The sequence below is a fragment of the Marmota flaviventris genome, chromosome 4, assembly GCF_047511675.1.
Source record: "Marmota flaviventris isolate mMarFla1 chromosome 4, mMarFla1.hap1, whole genome shotgun sequence".
In the NCBI taxonomy this organism is placed as follows: Eukaryota; Metazoa; Chordata; class Mammalia; order Rodentia; family Sciuridae; genus Marmota; species Marmota flaviventris.
This window is the reverse complement of record NC_092501.1, coordinates 97,025,177-97,044,060: the sequence shown is the minus strand read 5'-3', so window position 1 is coordinate 97,044,060 and position 18,884 is coordinate 97,025,177. Positions and strand designations below refer to the sequence as shown.

Genomic DNA, 18,884 nt, shown 5'->3' with positions numbered 1-18,884 from the left:
CCTGGCACAAAGCAATTTGTCAGAAATCACTAGTGTGTGTCTCAATCTGCCAAGCTCTTCAACTCTTTCTCATCGTCTTGGGGCTTGGGGATGATAGACCTGAGGGATGGAAGTCACAGTTCTGGAGAATCCACATTGAACTCCTTTTCAACATCAGAACCTACCATCAAATCTGGGCACATTCAAATGCCTCTGACTTCACATTAGGTGACTTAAAGATGCAGTGGTAAGATGCCACGTAAGGTGCAGTTAAGAAACTCACCGAAGTCGCTGGGCGCTGAAGCGCAGGCCTGTAATCCTAGCAGGAGGCTGAGACAGGAGGATCATGGGTTCAAAGCCAGCCTCAGCAATTTAGCGAGGTGCTAAGCAAATCAGTGAGATCCTGTCTCTAACTAAAATACAAAACAGGGCTGGGGATGTGGCTCAGTGAATAAGTGCTCCTGAGTTCAATCCCCAGTTCACCGAAGCCAAAAGACCTGGATAACAGTGTGAATGTTCATGAATGTGACCCAGTATACTGATTTTAGAAGAACAATAAAGCCATCACCTCTACCATACCTCCAACAAAACCAATTCCTCTCTTCTTTTTTCCTGTAACCATTTTTGAAGATAGCGAAGAAAAATAATGTCCAGTAAAAATTTAAATAATGGACACATACCTGGGAGAAGTAGCATATAGTGAGATATTTCCTGTATACCATCATTATTTCTCATCCTTATTTGTTTCCACCTCTTCTTCTTCAGTGGTTTTCACTTCCAAGTAGCTGATTGGTAGAGTCACAGCAGGAAAAAAAAAAAAATTCCCCGATTGAGAAGGGAGTTGCCATGGCAACCTTTCACTATAGTTATATTTTTCTGTCTGTAACTATAAATGGTAAAATGTAACCTTTCTAATTTTGCTATAACATTTTTTAACTCTATTGGTACCAAGTCCTCTACGAAGTTTGATATCACAGTACATAGAAACATAGGTTTCATTTTTATCCCAACAAAAATCTTTATGTTATTAATTAGAATCTTTTATAAAAATTAAGACTCTCTGACATTCAGTAAAATGTCAAAGCATTTAAGATTCTCTGACATTCATTAAAATGTTAAAGCATACGGTGGTTTAAAAATCATACCTAAATGTCGAAACATTCAAATAATTAAAACATTAAACGGTCGTAAGGTGTATTATTTTTATTATTGATTTATTTATTTTGGTTCTGACGAAGGTGTATTATTTTTTGGAAATTGTTGTTTGAGCAGAACAAAGAAAATTGCTGGAATAGAATGAACATCTTAACCTGTAGCAACAACTCGCTGTCTCCTCAGTCCTACAGGGTCAACCTGCATGTCCCTGGTCTCCTAACACTTGTTTTAAGTAACTCATACATTCAACCAGCAATGAATGAAAACCACCCCTACTTTGCCCAACCCAGATACCCACAGCCCCTGCCTCCCTCAGAGCCTCCTTTGTTCTACCTCTGCCAGGGGAGCTCCTTGGGGTTGGCGAGACAGAGAGGCTCCAGGTTCAAAGCCAGAGGTGAGGAAGAAGCTGTGAGATCAGATACCCAGAGTCAGTGACTCTGATAAAAACATCGCCCTGCCCCAGCCATAAAAACAAAACGGTTCGATTAAGAAAAAAAAAAATATTTTTTTTCACCATTCAGTAGCAATTGCCTTAAGTTCTATCAACTTTATTTCAGTTAATATCAGGAAAACTTTGGCAGGTGACAAGGGCTGTCTCTGCTTGTTCAAATCTTATTGTCACTGACATAAATCAGATTTCTTTCCTGTGATAACTGGGCAGAAGTGGAACACACTAACTTGGAATGGAGGTTCACATTTTGTGGTGAGCAATGGAAGATGGCTTCAGCAAGGAGCCCCTGGGAGGCAGGAGGTCCTGGGTGGGGTCCTATGGGTGATAGACATGCTGGTCGTGTGGTCTGTGGGGCACTAGGAGTGGGATGGGAGATGGAGTATTTAAGGACCAACATTTTTCTTAAGACTCTCCTTATACTCTGGAAAACTAGCAGGGGGCACTTCTTTGTCTTCTAATCTCTCTCTTCTCAGCTATTTGAAGAATGTCACATAAGTGAAATCCCACTCTACAGCCTTTTGAATCTGCATGATGCATGTAAGATTCATCCCCACTGCTGGGTATATCAATAATTCATCTTTTCATCGCTGAGTAGTGTTCCATTGCATGGATGTACACAATTCATTTATCCATTCACTTATGGAAAGACATTTGGTTGTTTGCAAAGATGTTTTAAATGTTCACATACTTGTCTTCATATGAACATATGTACTCATTTCTTTTGAGCACATGCCTACAAGTGGGATTGCTAGGTCATATGATAGGTGCATGTTTAATTTTATAAAAATCTGCCAATATGTTTTCAAAGTAGCTGTTTCATTTTGTGTTCCCACCAGCAAATTCTGAAGTTTCTAGTTGCTCCATTTCCTTAACATCACTTAGTATTTGTAGCCTAAAAAATTATTTTAGTCATTCTAATAAGTGTGTAGTTTATCTCATCATGGGTTTTGCTTTGCTTTTTCTGGGAGACAAATGACATTGCAATTTTAAAATACATTTATTTATTATCTATATGTCTTCTCTCTCATGAAATTCCTTTTTAAATATTTTGCTTATATTTTTCTTTCTTTTCTCTTTTTTGGTAGGGGGATACTCTATCACTGAGCCATATCCCCAGCCCTATTTTGTATTTTATTTAGAGACAGGGTCTCCCTGAGTAGCTTAGTGTCTCACTTTTGCTGAGGCTGGCTTTGAACTCGTGATCCTCCTGCCTCAGCCTCCAAAGCCGCTAGGATTATAGGTGTGCACCACCGTGCTCAGCCTTGCCTATATGTTTGCTGTTTATTTTACCTTTCAGTGAGTTTTGGGATTTAAACAAAAATTTTTGTTTACAGGTCCTTTGTTGAATAAGTGATTTACAAATTTTCTTCCAGTGTGTGGTTTATATTTTCAGTCTTTTAACAATGTATTCCTTAGAACAAAAGGTTTTTAATTTGATTAAGTTTTGTTCAATGAATTATGTTTTTGATGTGATATCTAATAACTGTTTACCTAACCAATGATCATAAAGATTTTTCTTCCTCAGTTCCTTCTAGAAGTTTTACAGTTTTATGTTTAACCATAGGTCAGTGGTCTAGTTTGAGTAGATTCTTTTTTAATGCTAAAATGTTTTCAGTTTCATCTTCTAATGTTTGGACTGGTTTTGCTATGTCTTTGAGAAAACATCTAAGAGCCAAAAACATTTATGACTTAAGCAGTATTTTAAAAGTTCCTTGTGTCTATTAACCAAACATCTTAGTGAATTTTCTATTTGCTCTAACAAAATACCTAAAGATGCATATTTATAAGGAGGAGAGTTTTATTTAGCTCACAATTTTGGAGGCTGCAAGTTCAAGATCAGGCCACCCCACTTGTTCACCTCTGGTGAGAGGTCACCGTGGTGAGAGTGCATGCAGTAGGGAGAGGTGGTTAGCCAAACAGGATACCATCGAGAAATTCAAGCTTGCTCTTTTATGGTAACCCACTCTTGCAGGAACTAACTGAAGTCCCACAAGAATTCTGTCATTAACCCCCTTTAAGGGCAGCAAAACAATGACCTGTTCATTTTCTAGGTCCCATGTCTTAAAGGTTCTACTGCCTCTTAATGTAGCAATACTGAGGACCAAGTCTCTAATATATGAATAACCAAGTCTCTAATATATGACCAACCAAATCTGAACCCTGGGACCAACTAAAGTTGATATATGTTCTTCCAGCTTCAACATAAATTTAAATTTTATTAACCACAACAGCATCTGCATACATTTGAAAAGTATAGTATGTGGATATCCAGGTATTTAGTGTCTAGCTTGAGCTCAGGGCTTTGCAGATCGAGAAGTCTTCGCAATAATTCTGCCCTCCTGTGGTCACGTGGTGGTTTGCCATCCACAGATCTGCATCAATCTCTTTCTTTTAAAGATAAAGAAGCAGAGGTTCAGAGGAATCAGCTTCCCTATCAGGGTCAAACAGAGAGTTGGTGGCAAAGCTAGTCTGGAAGCTAAGTCTCCGGGATTCTGGTCCAGCACATGTTCTGTGACTGTGCTCATGATTGATGGAAATGGCCTCTAGCTGCTAGAAATTGAGTCTTCACTACAATAACCATTCCTCTGAACTAGGCCTTGCATTATATAAGTTCTTTGAAAGGATGGGCCATGTTTTCTAGACTATGAATGCCCAGTTTTGCACATCCATTGCTGTCTGCCCAACATTGTAATTGGGCAGTTGTGGAATCAGTGCTTGTTGACCCAATGGCTCCTTCCTTAGGTGAGGAACTACTTCATAGCAACCTATTTGTAATAGATACGCATTTGAAATACCTGGAAGAGAACTGGTTAAAATGTACACAAATAGCATGAGATTTGATATTGGAATGACTAGCTTGAAACTTGGAGTCACTAATTAACTATATGTGCTGGGGCAAATGACCCAACTTTTTGAGTCCCAGTGAAAAAATAATACATACCCCAAAAGTTATATGTATGGATCAAATAAAGTAATGTACACGAGATCCTGGCAAAGCTGATATGTATGGAGGCCCCATCAATATCAGTTCCATCTCCTTTGCCATTGATGGAATAAAAATCCTATTTGTGGAATACAAAAGCTCAGCTCAATGAAAAGTGAAAACAAAACTCACCATTAAATATGAGGGTCAATTGTTCTTGGTGGAGCCTAGACTTGTGTTGCAGTTGTAGAAATGTTTGCAAAGTCAGACTTGGACTACTCTCAGAGCCAAGCATGTTATCCAAAGAAGACAAAATGGAAAGAAGTGATCTTTGCAGCAGCTTGTGGAAATGAAGTAATATACTCAGCTTTCTTCATGCTGATATTTCTTTTAGCTCTGGTCTTTGTACTACAATCTGCAAGTTGTCATATGTTTCTTGTGAAAACTGCCTTTTTTTTTCCTCAAAGCTGTTCTTTACAGTTTTAGCCACTACTGTGGTGGCATAGATCCCACAAAGGCCTTGTGGGGGAGGACAGAGGGGAGAGCTGGGGTCACCTCACCCCAGCTTAAACATCATGTCTTAAAGCAGAATTCAATCAGGATCACTCCAATAAATGTCTTTTGTTTCCTTCTCTTCCAAACACCCCAGGCCACAGCTTCCTGCTTGCTGCTGGCATTTTAATCCCCTGCTTGGCATTGCCTCGTGCTCTTGGCACAGTATGAATGACTCCTCTCATCCCCTACCCCCACCCCAGGCTTGGGCTCTGTCATCTGTGGCTGTCATTGCAGAGAGGCCCATGAAAGGTCCTAGAGGTGAACTGAAGTCAAGTGGCATTGCCTATGCCCTGACCCTGTCCAGTATATGGCACACCTTGGAACTAAGGATCCTCCTCTGCTTTCCTTGGTCTTCACAACCTTACAACCAGTATTTTTTTTTCCAAGTGCTCGTCAGACCATCCCAGATCTCCTTCTGTTCTATCTATCTCTACCTCCCAGACCCACCCCATCAATATTTACCTACCTCTTTGAGACCTTAGATGTTCTAACATTTAACATTGCTTCAACATGGTCCTGTCCTAAGCAAAGCTTGGCCCCATCCTATTTCTCCTTTCGATAATCTACCTTCCCATCTTGTTACCTCTCTCCCGTCTGTCCTCAGATATCCAGTGCCCTGTGCAGCAGCCTGATTATCACTCAGGATGGACCACCTCCTTCTGCCTTTCCTCTGCTTCTGGCAGGGAAACATTGAATCAGCTAAGCCACACAGATACACTAAAGGTTATCACTTGTCACATATACCCAACACAGGGATTTTATTTTATTTTTTTGAGGGGAAAATAAAAAGATGTTTTCAATACAAACCAAATAGTCTCTAACTATAGAATCTGACACTGAGCCAGTATGGGGAAACTATTTCTAAGCAAATTATACTAGTGTTCTCTGCTCTTCTTTTGGCTTCAGAGCCACCATCAACACAAGAGCCAGGAGACTCACTGTTGCCCCACCGTACATCCCCCCACCAAAAGCCTCACCACTGCACACAGCCAAAGAGTCATCAGGACAAATTCCATAATGTCTTCCATGCTCATGTCTGTGGATCTCTATAGAAACTCCAGGCAGGACCATTCTCTCAGACTCCGTACCCCTGACCCTAACCCAGTGTGATGTCATCCTGCCTTTCAAAGCCTTCCATTTGAGCCATTATTGTCAGTTAACACCCAGTTAATCCATATCAGAGGATTAATGCACTGATTAGGTTAAGGCTCTCAGAGCCTGATGATTTCACCTCTAATTTCCTGCACTGTCTCCCACATGAGCTTTGGAGGGACACTTCATAAATAAATTATAACATACTCCTATTATGTTCTTTTGTCCAGCACAATGTTCTACCCAAACTGCCCATATCAGGGTTATTGATGATGACCATGTTGTCAAACCCATGCTGATTTTCCAGTCCTTGTGTTTTTGGTCTATTAGTGACATTGGATAGTGCCAATTATTCCTTCCTTGAAACTCTTTTCTCAGTTGCTTTCACGATACCACACCTTCCTATTTCTCTTCTTTTATTTTTGGTCACTCCTCCTTGGGCTCTTTTGATGTTTCCTACTCTTAGGCTTGACCTCTAAATACTGTAGGAGCTGACAGCCCAAACATTGACCCTCTTTTTGTCTCTGCTTATACTGACTCCCTTGGTGATCTCATTCAGTTTCAAGCATCAAATACCATCTCCAAGACGATGGTGGCCATATTTATATGGTCTTCTTCTGGATATCTTCAGGGTGCATTCCATCATTCCCTGGAAGTCTCAGCTCACATTTCACCTTACAGAGAAAACAAGTAGTGCTGTATTCTTAATAAAACAGTGTTGCTACCCCTTCTCTCTATCCTCTTACTACATTTATTTTTCTACATAACTCTTTTCTCTCTCTGATACACACTTAGAAGTATATTGAAAACCTTTTGTAGACAGGGACATTGTCCATCTCCTGGAGTGTGTTGCACATAGAAAGCTACCAATAAATGGCTGTTGAATGAAAGCATGGTCTCATTCAGTCCTGACAACACCCCAATAATCCTATTAGAAGGATTATTACAGATGAACAAATAGCATTAGATTAACCCACTGTCCCACAGCTGGCAATTCAGGCAGACTGACTCCAGAGTCTGACTACCTAGCATGCTGGTAGAAGCCAGAGAATCCTTGGAGTCCAGAGACATGGATACTTTTATTGGATACAGAGTTTATCTTGAGGACAACAGAGAACATTGTTATAATGGTGTGGGAGGTAGGGGTAGTGACATGCCCTTGGTAAGGAGTTGACTCCATTGAAAATATACATGTAATTGTGTGTCTCCAGTTCTTAGGTCACTAAATCATGCTAACTCAGAGACTACTTTGGTACTTCATTGGAAAGTTTAGGCCAACAGTATATTTTATACTTTGCAAACATCAAACTGGCTTGTGCTGACAATATTTAAGTTTGATTCAGTTAAAAGCTTCAAAGCAACTTTACCTTGAGGTCTGTGAAATTGAAAACCTTTCTTGCTGTTTCCATAGCAGTCTGATGGTTGATATAATTCCTAAAGAAGCTTATATGCTAAGGCCCAAGAACCCTTCGTTACATTCATGAGCTACTGACTCAAAATGCCATGACTTGAGCTAAATAGACTAGTGAAGTATTATGCCACTTAAAGAATATATTATAATTCAAACCATAATTAAAGAAGAGAAAGTTTCAAAAAATTTGATTGAATGAACCTTTTAAAAATGCATATTTGAAATATTTGACTTCTTTAAAGTTTGGGCTCCATGGATGCTGACCTTTCAGGGCCCTCACAGGAGGGGATTAGAAGATGTAAGAGATATTTTCATGCAGGCAGTAGATGTGTTAGGTTAATAGATGCTAAAATCCACCATGTTTCCATAAAAAAAATGAACTGCCATTTTCTGTTTTAAAGGGACCCAACTGTTCACCCTCCAATACCTCCAAAGCCCAGATCTCCTGTTCCTTCTCCTAACCAGCTGAGACCAGACAATAGGTAAGAACTGGCACTGCAGACTTTATTGCCAAAATGAAGTTCAAGGGAAATGGGAGTAAATGATCTGGGATCCACTTTGTGCCAGAGGTGAGGATGTTTTGCATGCACATTCACAAGTGAAGCACATAGAACTTTTCCTGATTTTATCTGTTAACATGCTTGTGTATTTATGTTTGCTTTTGAATGCTAATTCCTATTACTTGTCTTATGGAGATGCACTTTTGAGATAAAAACGGAACAATATATTCATGTTCATGTATTTGTGCTTAGGCTTCTTATATGTTAGCTTCTAATATTCACATACTGATGTATGTATGTACTTGGCATATATATTATATACATATACAATTATAAACCATATTAAACTATATGTATACATATTTGATTGATATCTACTCCTAGTTAAGTTTCCCATTAGGAGCTCTATATTCTGATGAAAAATGTCCTTGAAACTTTGTGTTACTACTGAAATCCTCAATTATGTTAGAAATACCTTTTGGGGTTGCTTTTTATTTTTTCTTAGCTAAGAAGGATAGTTTAATTCAAAACTCTCAAAAAATTTGAAAAAATATTTGTATTAACTTGTCTCTGAAGCAGGAAAAACAGAGACGCTTTTCCATGTGAACCTGTCACTCTGTAATTAATAATTAGAAACATATTCAGAGATTTAAAATCTTCCCAAGTCTTCCTGTTCAATTGCTTAATAATCGTGAACCATTTTGCAAAACCTGCATTCCACATTTCCATTATTATTATGAGATTAAAAATGATATCAGTGAAAACTGAATACATTAGACTTGCCTTTGATTCTTTAGTATTTTTGCTTTTTGATGGTGATTTTTCTGACACCATGTAAGACACAATTGTAGAGCTGTTCTTCAAAAAGTCACAACTGCAGAACTTCAGTAAGAGGGTGACTGGCTGGAAATGCCGACCGTGACGCACCTTAGGTGTTCATCTTGTTGGGATAAAACTCCAGATCTGAACTTCTCTCCAGTGGAACTCCATCGGATCTTTGAAATTTTGCCCTCAGGATGACAGCATGTATATTTTCTAATGAGTTAAGAGAATATCTATTCAACAAACCAGTTAATAATATGGATTAGATGTGTAACTCTTCATTTGTTCAATGGTTATAATTGTCTCATTAAAACAGCTTCTCAAGCTTTTTCTCTTACCCGATTATTTTTCTTTTACTCTTATATAAAAGAAGTATTGAGCAATTAAATCTTAATGTAAATAGGATTTTTTAAAAACCCAAAGAAAATTGCCTTGTACCACCTAAATTCTAATCTAAAAATCAGCAACACATAGTTAACTTTAGATTTTCCAAAAAAGCTAAATTTCACAGGAATTGGTCTAGTCAAATTTTACTACTTGAATCTTTTTCTTCCATAAATGATCTGAAAAATAAAATTGGGACAACTTGCATGTTTTTTTTAAAGGCTGATTACTTTAATCACAGCAAGATGATTTTAATGAAAGAATATGAAAGGGAAGTGTTTCCTATGTAATTAACACATGTCCTCAGGAGAACAAAAAATAGTTGAATACAGCTCCTTGAGAGCAAGCAAGCGTGTATAAGTAGGTCAACCAGATACTGAGAAGAGCAGAGAAAAGCCTGATGTCATAAATTGTGACAGACGCTAGCATTGTAAAATTTGATGCTGTCAGCTCAATGGGGCCATTCTCAACATGGTAGTTGCATTTGAAATATAGACTTATTTCCTGTCTTGTCCAAGCAAATGTATTTCTTGACAGTTATCAGATGGGATAAGTCTTCAAGGAAAACATCATCCCTTTGATGCTTAATAACAAAAAATATTCTTAATATTTTAAAATGTTATTTCATTATCTAATGGAGATATGTATGAAAGTGCTTTGACGAACAGAGACCAAAAGAGTGAACATGAACATATGTAGAACAGATATTTCTAAACACACCTTGTTGTACAAAATATATTAAAACAAGGTGAAATTATAAAATTAGTATATTGGAGTCTTTATATTTTTTTCATTTTTCTATTGGTGTTGTATAATTGTACATAATAGTGGATTATTGTTTCATATTCATACATGCACATGATATAACAATATAATTTGGTCAATAATATATGTATTTTTGTACTCTCTAGAAACTTTTAAACAGGAAATAGTTGAGTTGCTGCCAACCCAAAGAACTAGGGTAGAGTTTGCTATGTTAAGTAGCAATATGATTTCAACATATACTGCTCATTTTTAACACAAATATTTCCTTCTGTTAAATTTAAATTTAACATAGAAATGTTTTCTTATCTAACAGACATTATCTTTAAATACAGGCAGATATGTCCACCTAAGCCAGGTGTATATACGGAAACCAGCAGATCTGTTGAAAGAAATATAAGGTACAATGATCTCTGTCTATATAGATCTAATTGTAGCAGTGGTAAAATATGTTTTATTAGTACACTTCAAAAATATGAAACAATAATAAAAGATAAAATTAATTTTTCTGATGGCTTTAATATAGTGGATAATAAATGCTTTTATAGTACTTACAGAATTTTGATCCTTGTATTTCTTTTTTTTTAAGTATTTTTTTAGTTGTAGTTGACACATACCTTTATTTAATTTATTTATTTTTACGTGGTGCTGAGGATCAAACCCAGGGCCTTACATGTGCTAGGCGAGTGCTCTACCACTGAGCCACAACCCCAGCCTTGTATTTCAATCCTAAACTTTACATTGAGCAAACAACCAAAATGTCTTGAGCATAGTAACAGAGTAAGATCAAATCTCTTGAAACTTGTTCACTTTGGTAGTCCCAGCACTTGCCTCCAGGTCTGTGGCATATAGCAGGTATATGAATGAATAGGCAGAAAGATATCATTTGGTTGAACTTGTACTACAAGAGCTTTAGTAGTATTTGTGATAGAAAGTCAAGTCCAGCTCGCCCTGCAGCATAAGGAACAGGCTCACAAATTGTGTTGATTCCTTTGGGTAGGGTGGCATTTCCCAAATGCCTGGCTTCTCCAGGACAGTCCTGATTGACACCTATTGTTTTGCACATCCTGTCTAGTTTAACATGTGTTCTAGATTGTATCTTGTCTGTCTGTTTATTTTCTTTTTTTAAGGAAAAAAAATACCAGTTTTAAAAATACTTTTTGAGCAATGCTATTTTTGTAGGTACTTCAACATCGTAAACCAATTTTCAGTAAATAATTTTTTGACAGATTTTTAAAGTTCCAATTTATAAACTTTTTTTCAGTATTATCTCTCCTTTGATGCTCAGAAGAGTCAGGTTTGAGACACCCACCACACAGATACCTTACCTCTGGGAGAATCATCTTTTCCTTGCACCTAGGAACTTAAAGTGGAGCTCTCTGCATTTCACTAAACTGTGTTCCCCTTAACACAGATGTCAATGCATGTTCTGGAAAGAAAGGGTTGAATGGTCCAGTACACAAGGAAACAATGACATAGTGTTCTCTTGATTAGAACTTTCCAGAACCTTCAGCATGCCTGTGTGAATTTTGAATCACCTAAAGTAGGTTACATTTCCTAAACTCAGTTGATGACAACATTTTTTTTTCTTCATGCAACCATATTAACCCTCTATGAGACATTTGTGAAAATGCAGGTCTTAATTATAGGTGAAACTATAAGGACTAAATTATTCCTTTCCATGATCTAGGGAGGTCAGCCTGGGTCTAAGCCTTCTGTGTCTCAGGTGCTTCTACCAATAGTTTAAGTGTCTTTTCTTTCCCCTCTGAAACGCTGAGATGACAGATATTTTCACCCTGTTTGAGAGACTCATTAATTGTTCACACCTATCGGTTAATGCTCCTTGGATCTGGAAGAAAGACTTCTGAACTTGGCTTCTGTTTTTCCTTGTGCTGTAACTGCATTTTCTTTTATATGTCCTTTTTAAAGTGTGGAGCTTGAGAACCAATAGAGGGATTTCCAGCACCCAGGTGAAATGACATTGCATAGGCTACAGACGTGCATGTGTGTGTGTGTGTGTGTGTGTGTGTTGTGAGCTGATATGATAGCACCGTTTTGTTATTCTGCTCAAGTCAGTAATTCCTGAACAACGCATGTACTACAAATTTCTGCACTAGAAACAAATGAGAAATGTTAGCTCCTTCAAAGCTCACTCCACTGTCATTGACCTGTGCCTCTTCCCATTGTTTGAAGGAGTCAGGATCGTGATAACATCGTCAAGGTGGCCACATCAATGGGGAAAACTGACAAAGGGTGAGTGGTCTGAGAGCTCACAAGCTGTGTCAAAATGCCTTGTGTCAAAAACGCCTCACCAGTACCTTGAAAATGTCCAAATATGAACAAAATCTCGGTGCTTTTTTATTACGTATAATTTCAAAGACAAATAATTGAATAATGGATGATGGTGACATTTATGGACACTCTTCTGCTTCCTCTTCTGCTGATTTTATCTGTCCTGTGACCTCAGCCACCACATCTCATTCCAAATCTCCAGTCCTTTATTTATGTTGTTGGCCCAGATCTCTACTTATCAGTCTCCCCAACACCCCATTTAGGATGTCCTAGGCTGTATTCAATTTCCTTTCCAAAGGTGCTATTTCCTGACTTCTGTTCTTTAATTTCTGTAGGCTCACCTTTGTGAAATCATTCTTGATTATTTCATCCCTACCCCCCTTCATGTAGTATAGACAGGTATGAATTAAATATCTAAAATGCTTCCGCTGCATTGATGGTTTCTCCCAGTTCAATCCCTCATCGACTGCCTCATAGTGGTTAGAGTGGTTGGTCAGATTTACTTATGCTACTCAGTCTCTCCTGCCTCTGAACCATAACTGCCCATCAGTGCCAGAGATTTTTTTTTTCTATTAAGTTTTTGCTCATACAACTACTGTCCTGGCTCCCTATCACCCATTTAATTACATACAAACTCATTCAATGCTGTTGCTTAACCTGGCTCCAAGTCTGATGCTCCAGAGTTATTTCTGACTTCACCTATGTTGTTAATCCTATATTCAGTACCAGATGAGACCACTACCTTACAGTATCCCCAGATACTCTGCCTTGGTTTAGGGATCCCCTCCATGTGACAGTCTTCTCTAGCCTCAAGGTCACCATTTCAGTCCATCCAAGTCCTACTGTTTTTCCAGATCCAGATCAAACACCACCTCCCCTGTGAATTCTTTACTGAGTGATCCAGTGAGATGTGACTTCTGCCTCTCCAAGAGATTGGAGCCCCACTGTTCCTATTTTGCAAAGCTCATAACAGTTGCTCTTGTTCCATGTTATTTGTGTAAGTGGGTCCCCTCCCTCTCATCCCATAATCTTCAGGGCAGATATGCTGTCTTATGTGCCAGATGTGATTTTCAGTATCTGTCACACTGTTTTGTCCTAAGGAGGTGTTTATAGCTGATCATGTTAAAATCATGAAGGGCAGTGAGACAACCTAGAGTTCAAATATTCCATTGTTTAAATTCCAAACCCACAATATTTTTCCTTGTTGGATAGAAGTTAATAATGATAAGAATGTTACTAGAGATTTCTGTCTCAGTCAAAAGAACTGAAGAAACAAAGTGACACTTGGTGTTTCTCTATAAATTCATTAGCCCATAGGCACTCTGCAGCCACATGGAGACTGTCGAAAGAATTTGGATGTTTTATGTCCATTTCCTCTCCCATCTAAGTTCCTAATGCTCTCATTTTATTAATTTACTTTGTGTGGAGGATATTTTGTTTTCAGTAGGGACTGAACAATTTTTGGGTGGGCGATGGGGACATTTGGGAGGAGATAAGTGAGTGATGCTAAGAGGAAATTGTGGTTTGGCGTTAATCAAAGAAAAACAATGAGGGCAGCAGACTTTCCTGTCTCCACCTCCAACCCACAATGGACAAATTTCACAGCCACACACGTTCATCTCATAGAGAAGTCGTTGTTTTGATAAGCACCAGGGACAATGTACTACAGGCTGTCCAGAGGGAATAGAAATGGTGTTATTTATTCCAGCTGCTCTTTGTGGACTAAATGTTACTGCTATCTGATTAAGGGCATTTAATTTGTTGCAAATGCAATGGTGAAATTGAATAGCGAAAGCTTTCACTGATTTACAGTCATGTTGAAAGCTCAAGTTTTTTTATGTAGAATATAGTTTCCATTTTATTTAATTTACCACAGAGTATCTTCTCATGGTTTATGCTAATCTTCTTCAGATAAACACAAGCAACCCCGAATCCTGAGAACCTCTTCAGTGTGACTCATGCCAGTCAGAATGGTCTGGAACAAAATTTATAGGACTCTTAGCTTTGCTCTTTTCCTTGGGACATGAGCAGATTCACATCCTCAGAGTTGGCAGGTAAAATTTTGAGCAAGAAAAAATAACAGGACACCATATTAGGGTTGATGTGGTATTTGTCCCACACAAGGATAGAGCACTAATCAATTTTTTTTTTTTTTTGGTCAGTGTCAGCAACTTTTGTATTTCGATATTTATTCTCAGCTTTCAGTCCTATCATTAAATACATAAGATTATGTGAAATTCTTCCCCTATATGATGGCTGTTAACATTTTTAGGGTTTCCACAAGATTGCCTTTGGCAGCTATTATGGTAAAAGTGTTATGCTAGGCATCTTTACTGCACAAAGTGACTTAGCCACTGCAAGGCTATGACATTGTCTTGATGTCTTTAAATTCAGTTAATAAATAAATATAGAAAACATTTACTACATGAACCATCTAGAATTGACAGAATGCTGTTTATTATGCTGGCAGAATTAATTGAGAATTTATGACTTGCTGGGCATCATGCTAAGCACTCTATATTCATTAACTTAGCCATTTTTATCTGATATACATACAATTAGCATTCTCATTTTACAGATGGGAAAATTGAGTCAACAAGAGTTGAGGCAACTCAGCTAGGGTCACCAGTGAATGACTGGTGAATCCCAGACTGGAAGTGGGTGTCTCTGAATTGGAAGATTTAATGTGTAACTACAAGTTACAAGTTCTTACGGCCTCCTGGTCATCAGCTAACCCTAACCCTAACCCTAACTCCAGAGGTTACTCAGGAAGAAAGCGGGACAATAAGAATGCTTGGGAAACTGTGCAAGCCTAGAGGAGAAAGAAGAGGAACCAAGATTTGTGAATGGAGAAACTAAATGAGGAAGGCAAGAGAAATGGGTAGAAGAGGGAGAGAAAAGTTTGGGAGAAGACACAGTGTGAGGAGAAATGTACCGGAGGAAGCAAGTCAGGGCACTCTTGGGAACAACTCTCCCCAGGCTACCTGCTTGGGGAAGAATACTGAGTTTTTGTGGTTTCAGGGAAATTCCTGAACCCAGGATTTTGGCTTAAATAGGTTACTCCTAAAACAAACAATCAGAACTTCGCAGTTCTCAGATATGGCTAGCACTTGCTAGCACTTTTAGCTGACTGACCTAGATGGGTAATAGTAGAATTCCAGATAGAAGCCAGACTTACAGATGAGTGAGCATCTTCCATAGCTACTTTATGTGCAGATACTTCATGCAGGGACAGAATCTAGAGTCAGCACCTGTATTTGTTGATTCAATTAAAAATGTGTATTAAGGATCTACTTAAAAGCACAGTATTAAAGACTGAAGAGGATTCTAAATTTCAAGTGATGTGTGTATGTAGGAGCAGGGACACTAACATAAGACAAGTGTGCAGTTGCTATAATACAAAGTGTAATCAACAGAAGCACCTTAAAGGAGATGCCCCAAACTCCAAATACTGTAACTATTCCAAAAACGTAGGGAAGTTCAGTCAGTTGGAGGACTGGGGACTAGGACCTTGGAAGTGGCATTTAAGGAGAGCCTTGAAGATTAAACAGGAGTTTTGCAGGTGATTTAGGTAGGATATGTGTTGTATTTCAGAGAACTGAGTTATTTTAAGGTATATCTACCCATCAACTCTGAGCAGCCTTTTACTAATATGAGTTTTCTTTTTCTTTTCCAAAAAGTGAAGAATTGGATAATATCATCAAAATGAACAAAAGCTTGAACAGGTAAGACTTAAAAATTAAGACTTTATTTATTCTCAGCCTTCAGTCCTATCATTGGATACAAAGTGTCTTTGATTTTCATACTGCATATGCTTCATATGAATAACCACATTTTTAAGTGAAATATTAATACGCTCTATATACACAGAGTTTGGTTTGATTGCCGAATGCTTTTAGCTTAACCATTTCAAAACCCATAATATCCTAGTTACCATTATCTCTTTATCTTGGATCATTTATAATTGTAAAACTTAAATTACGCTGAAAGAAAAATTTACGATGGAGGCAGAAAGGGTGTATTTCATTTTAGTTATCTCTCTGTTACTTTGTATGCTAACAAACTAAGTCAGCAGGGACCAAAGAAAAGGAGAAAATTTTTTAAAAAGTCAAATGAATGAATCAGTCAGAGGATTGTGAGATAAGATTTTCATATCAGGCTCTAGACAGTAATGATCTATCGACAAGTCACTGAAATTTGCCGCTTTTCAGTTTTCTCATTTACGAAGAGAGGAAGTTTCAGACAGGCAGTTGCCAGAGGTGACTGGCTGTATGAAACAGGTAGTGGTGGAACCAAGTCAGAAATGGTGAATGTCTTGCCAGAAGCACCAGTTTGACTTCTCAGTTTCAGCTAAGGGTTACCACAGGCAAATTTGGGTCCACTCTTGCAGGACATTTTCAGGAGACTCTGAATATTTAGGATCATGACCATCCCTGTAAACACTAGCTCACATTAAAAAGAATGACATATATCCAAGCAACGCATTCATGAACCTATTGGCAGACCCCCAGTTTATGTCTTTTAATTCATCTTCTTGAAGCTTTACTACAATTTAATTTTGAGTGAAAATACCTATTTGGAATAAAGCAATTTAAAGAATTGTGGTTCATCTTTTCCAACCAGCTTCTATTTCCTATTTTAGATGTAAACTGATCTATGTTTATATTTTAAAGTTAAACATTCATCATTATTACTGCTGAGACTTTTTTACATCAATATGTTTAAAGGAATCAAGGTCTTGATGGTCTCTTCAAAGCAAACCCAAAGGCTGAGCAAACAGAGAAAAGGTAAGCGCATCTGTCTCTGATCCGAAAATCTTATCTCCCAGACTGCTTGTCTTACTCCTCACATGTTGTCTGGAAGGGAGTTGATCCTCTAGCATGGAAATGCATGAGCAGATGGGCTAGTGCTCTCTGCATTGTACATTGAGTTCAGATACAATTGCCCGGAAGGATTTTTACTCTTCTATTCAATGGGAGTAAATGAGCAATTCATGGAGAATGTTTATTGTATTTGACCTTTCAAGATACCACACAATTTAATTTCAGTGTGCAGTTTTTATTTGAGTTTCTCTGTATTTATAGAGCCAAAAGTCTTGAGAGTCTCATCTATGTGAATACTTTGATGGACAAAGGTGGCAAAGGGTAAGATTTGATCAAGACAGGCTGCTTTGGTTGGGTCCTAGTGTGTCTACTATTTTCTGGGGGAGACCTCTTTCTCAGGGCAAGGGTCAGGCCGGCTGGAGGAATAGGCCCTAGATCACAATCAGGAGAGGGTGGGAGTCTCAGTGCTGGCTTTGCCTGCAGCATCAATATGGGTGACCATGGGGACCTCTGTTTCCTCAACCCATAAACTAGGGGCTATGACCTGGCTGATCTCCAAGTTCCCTTTGATTCTAAAAGTGAAAGAAACTCAACTGGCTATTACAAATAGAAAACCATTGCATTGTTTATGCATTTACAGTTACTATAAGACTGTTTCTGGGGATATAGCTGCTCAATGTTGAAGTCTTTAAAACGTGGATTCCAGCTGTACCAAGTTGGAATCTTAGTAGCCTCTTCATATGTATATGTATACAAATGTATTTATAAATAACTTAAGGCCCAAAGCCATGCTTTTATTTATTTTGTATCACAAAATGAGTTAATGCATGATCAGTAACTAAACTAACAGCATTTGAGAGATTAATATACTGGTCTACTATAAAATTAACTTTAATTATTGACATCCTTTTTCATATTGAAAGAAACCAAACTCTTGACAGTGTCATTAAAGAAAATCCAAAAGCACTCAAGAATGACAAAGGGTAAGGATTCATGAGATTTCTATTATTTTTCCCCAAAATTGGTTACTTCCTTTGTATTTGGTTAGTCATTTTTATTTGCCTTCCTAACATGATAATCATTTCTATTGTCACAGTTATTTTTAAAAACCATTTATCTGTGCCAATCTGTGTATAGAATGGTATTCTAACTTTCCAAGTCGATCTTGGCAGCTATGTTCTCAATTCTTTCTGATAAACTGAACTCTGAACAGAGTCCATATGATGGAAAGTGTTGGCAGTAACAATCACACAGACACAGGATGCTTGATAAAAACATTTTTCATGTAAATGTGCCAACTCATCACAGGTGATTTTTAAATGGAGACTAGATGAAGGTGGAAAAAGTCAATTCTCTTTGAGGGGTTTTATGAGTTTTATAGGAAGAGATAAAGTTTAGATATATAAAAGCAGAGTTTGGAAAATTCCACAAAACTGGTGGTAAATGGGAAGAAAAATAGGAAGAACATCTCAGGAGGATCATTTTTGGGGATATGAAAGAGAAAGAAGTGTTTGATAGAATAACTTGATAGCAACTAAACTTTAATGCAGGAATAAAGATCTTGTCAGCATAGGAAAAAAAGAGTCCAAGAGTCCTAGCTCTTTTTCCTTCTTCCCCACTTCTTTCTTTCTCTGGAGGGGTGCTTAACCACCCAGCCACACTCCCAGCCCCTTTTTTAATTTTTTTTTTTTATTTTTGAGACAGGGTCTTGCTAAATTGCTTTAGGCCTTGATAA

General features: G+C 37.9%; 1 protein-coding gene across 1 annotated transcript in view; it reads left to right on the top strand.

Annotated features, from left to right (window-relative positions):
• Scel (sciellin) overlaps window positions 1–18,884 on the top strand; it is a 104,169-nt gene that overhangs the window by 20,041 nt on the left and 65,244 nt on the right. Inside the window, exons 8-13 of the mRNA XM_027941563.2 lie at window positions 7,968–8,048; window positions 10,370–10,435; window positions 12,228–12,287; window positions 16,007–16,051; window positions 17,054–17,113; window positions 17,411–17,470. Of these exons, the coding sequence (XP_027797364.2) occupies window positions 7,968–8,048; window positions 10,370–10,435; window positions 12,228–12,287; window positions 16,007–16,051; window positions 17,054–17,113; window positions 17,411–17,470 (372 nt within the window). The remainder of the gene's footprint in view (window positions 1–7,967; window positions 8,049–10,369; window positions 10,436–12,227; window positions 12,288–16,006; window positions 16,052–17,053; window positions 17,114–17,410; window positions 17,471–18,884) is intronic.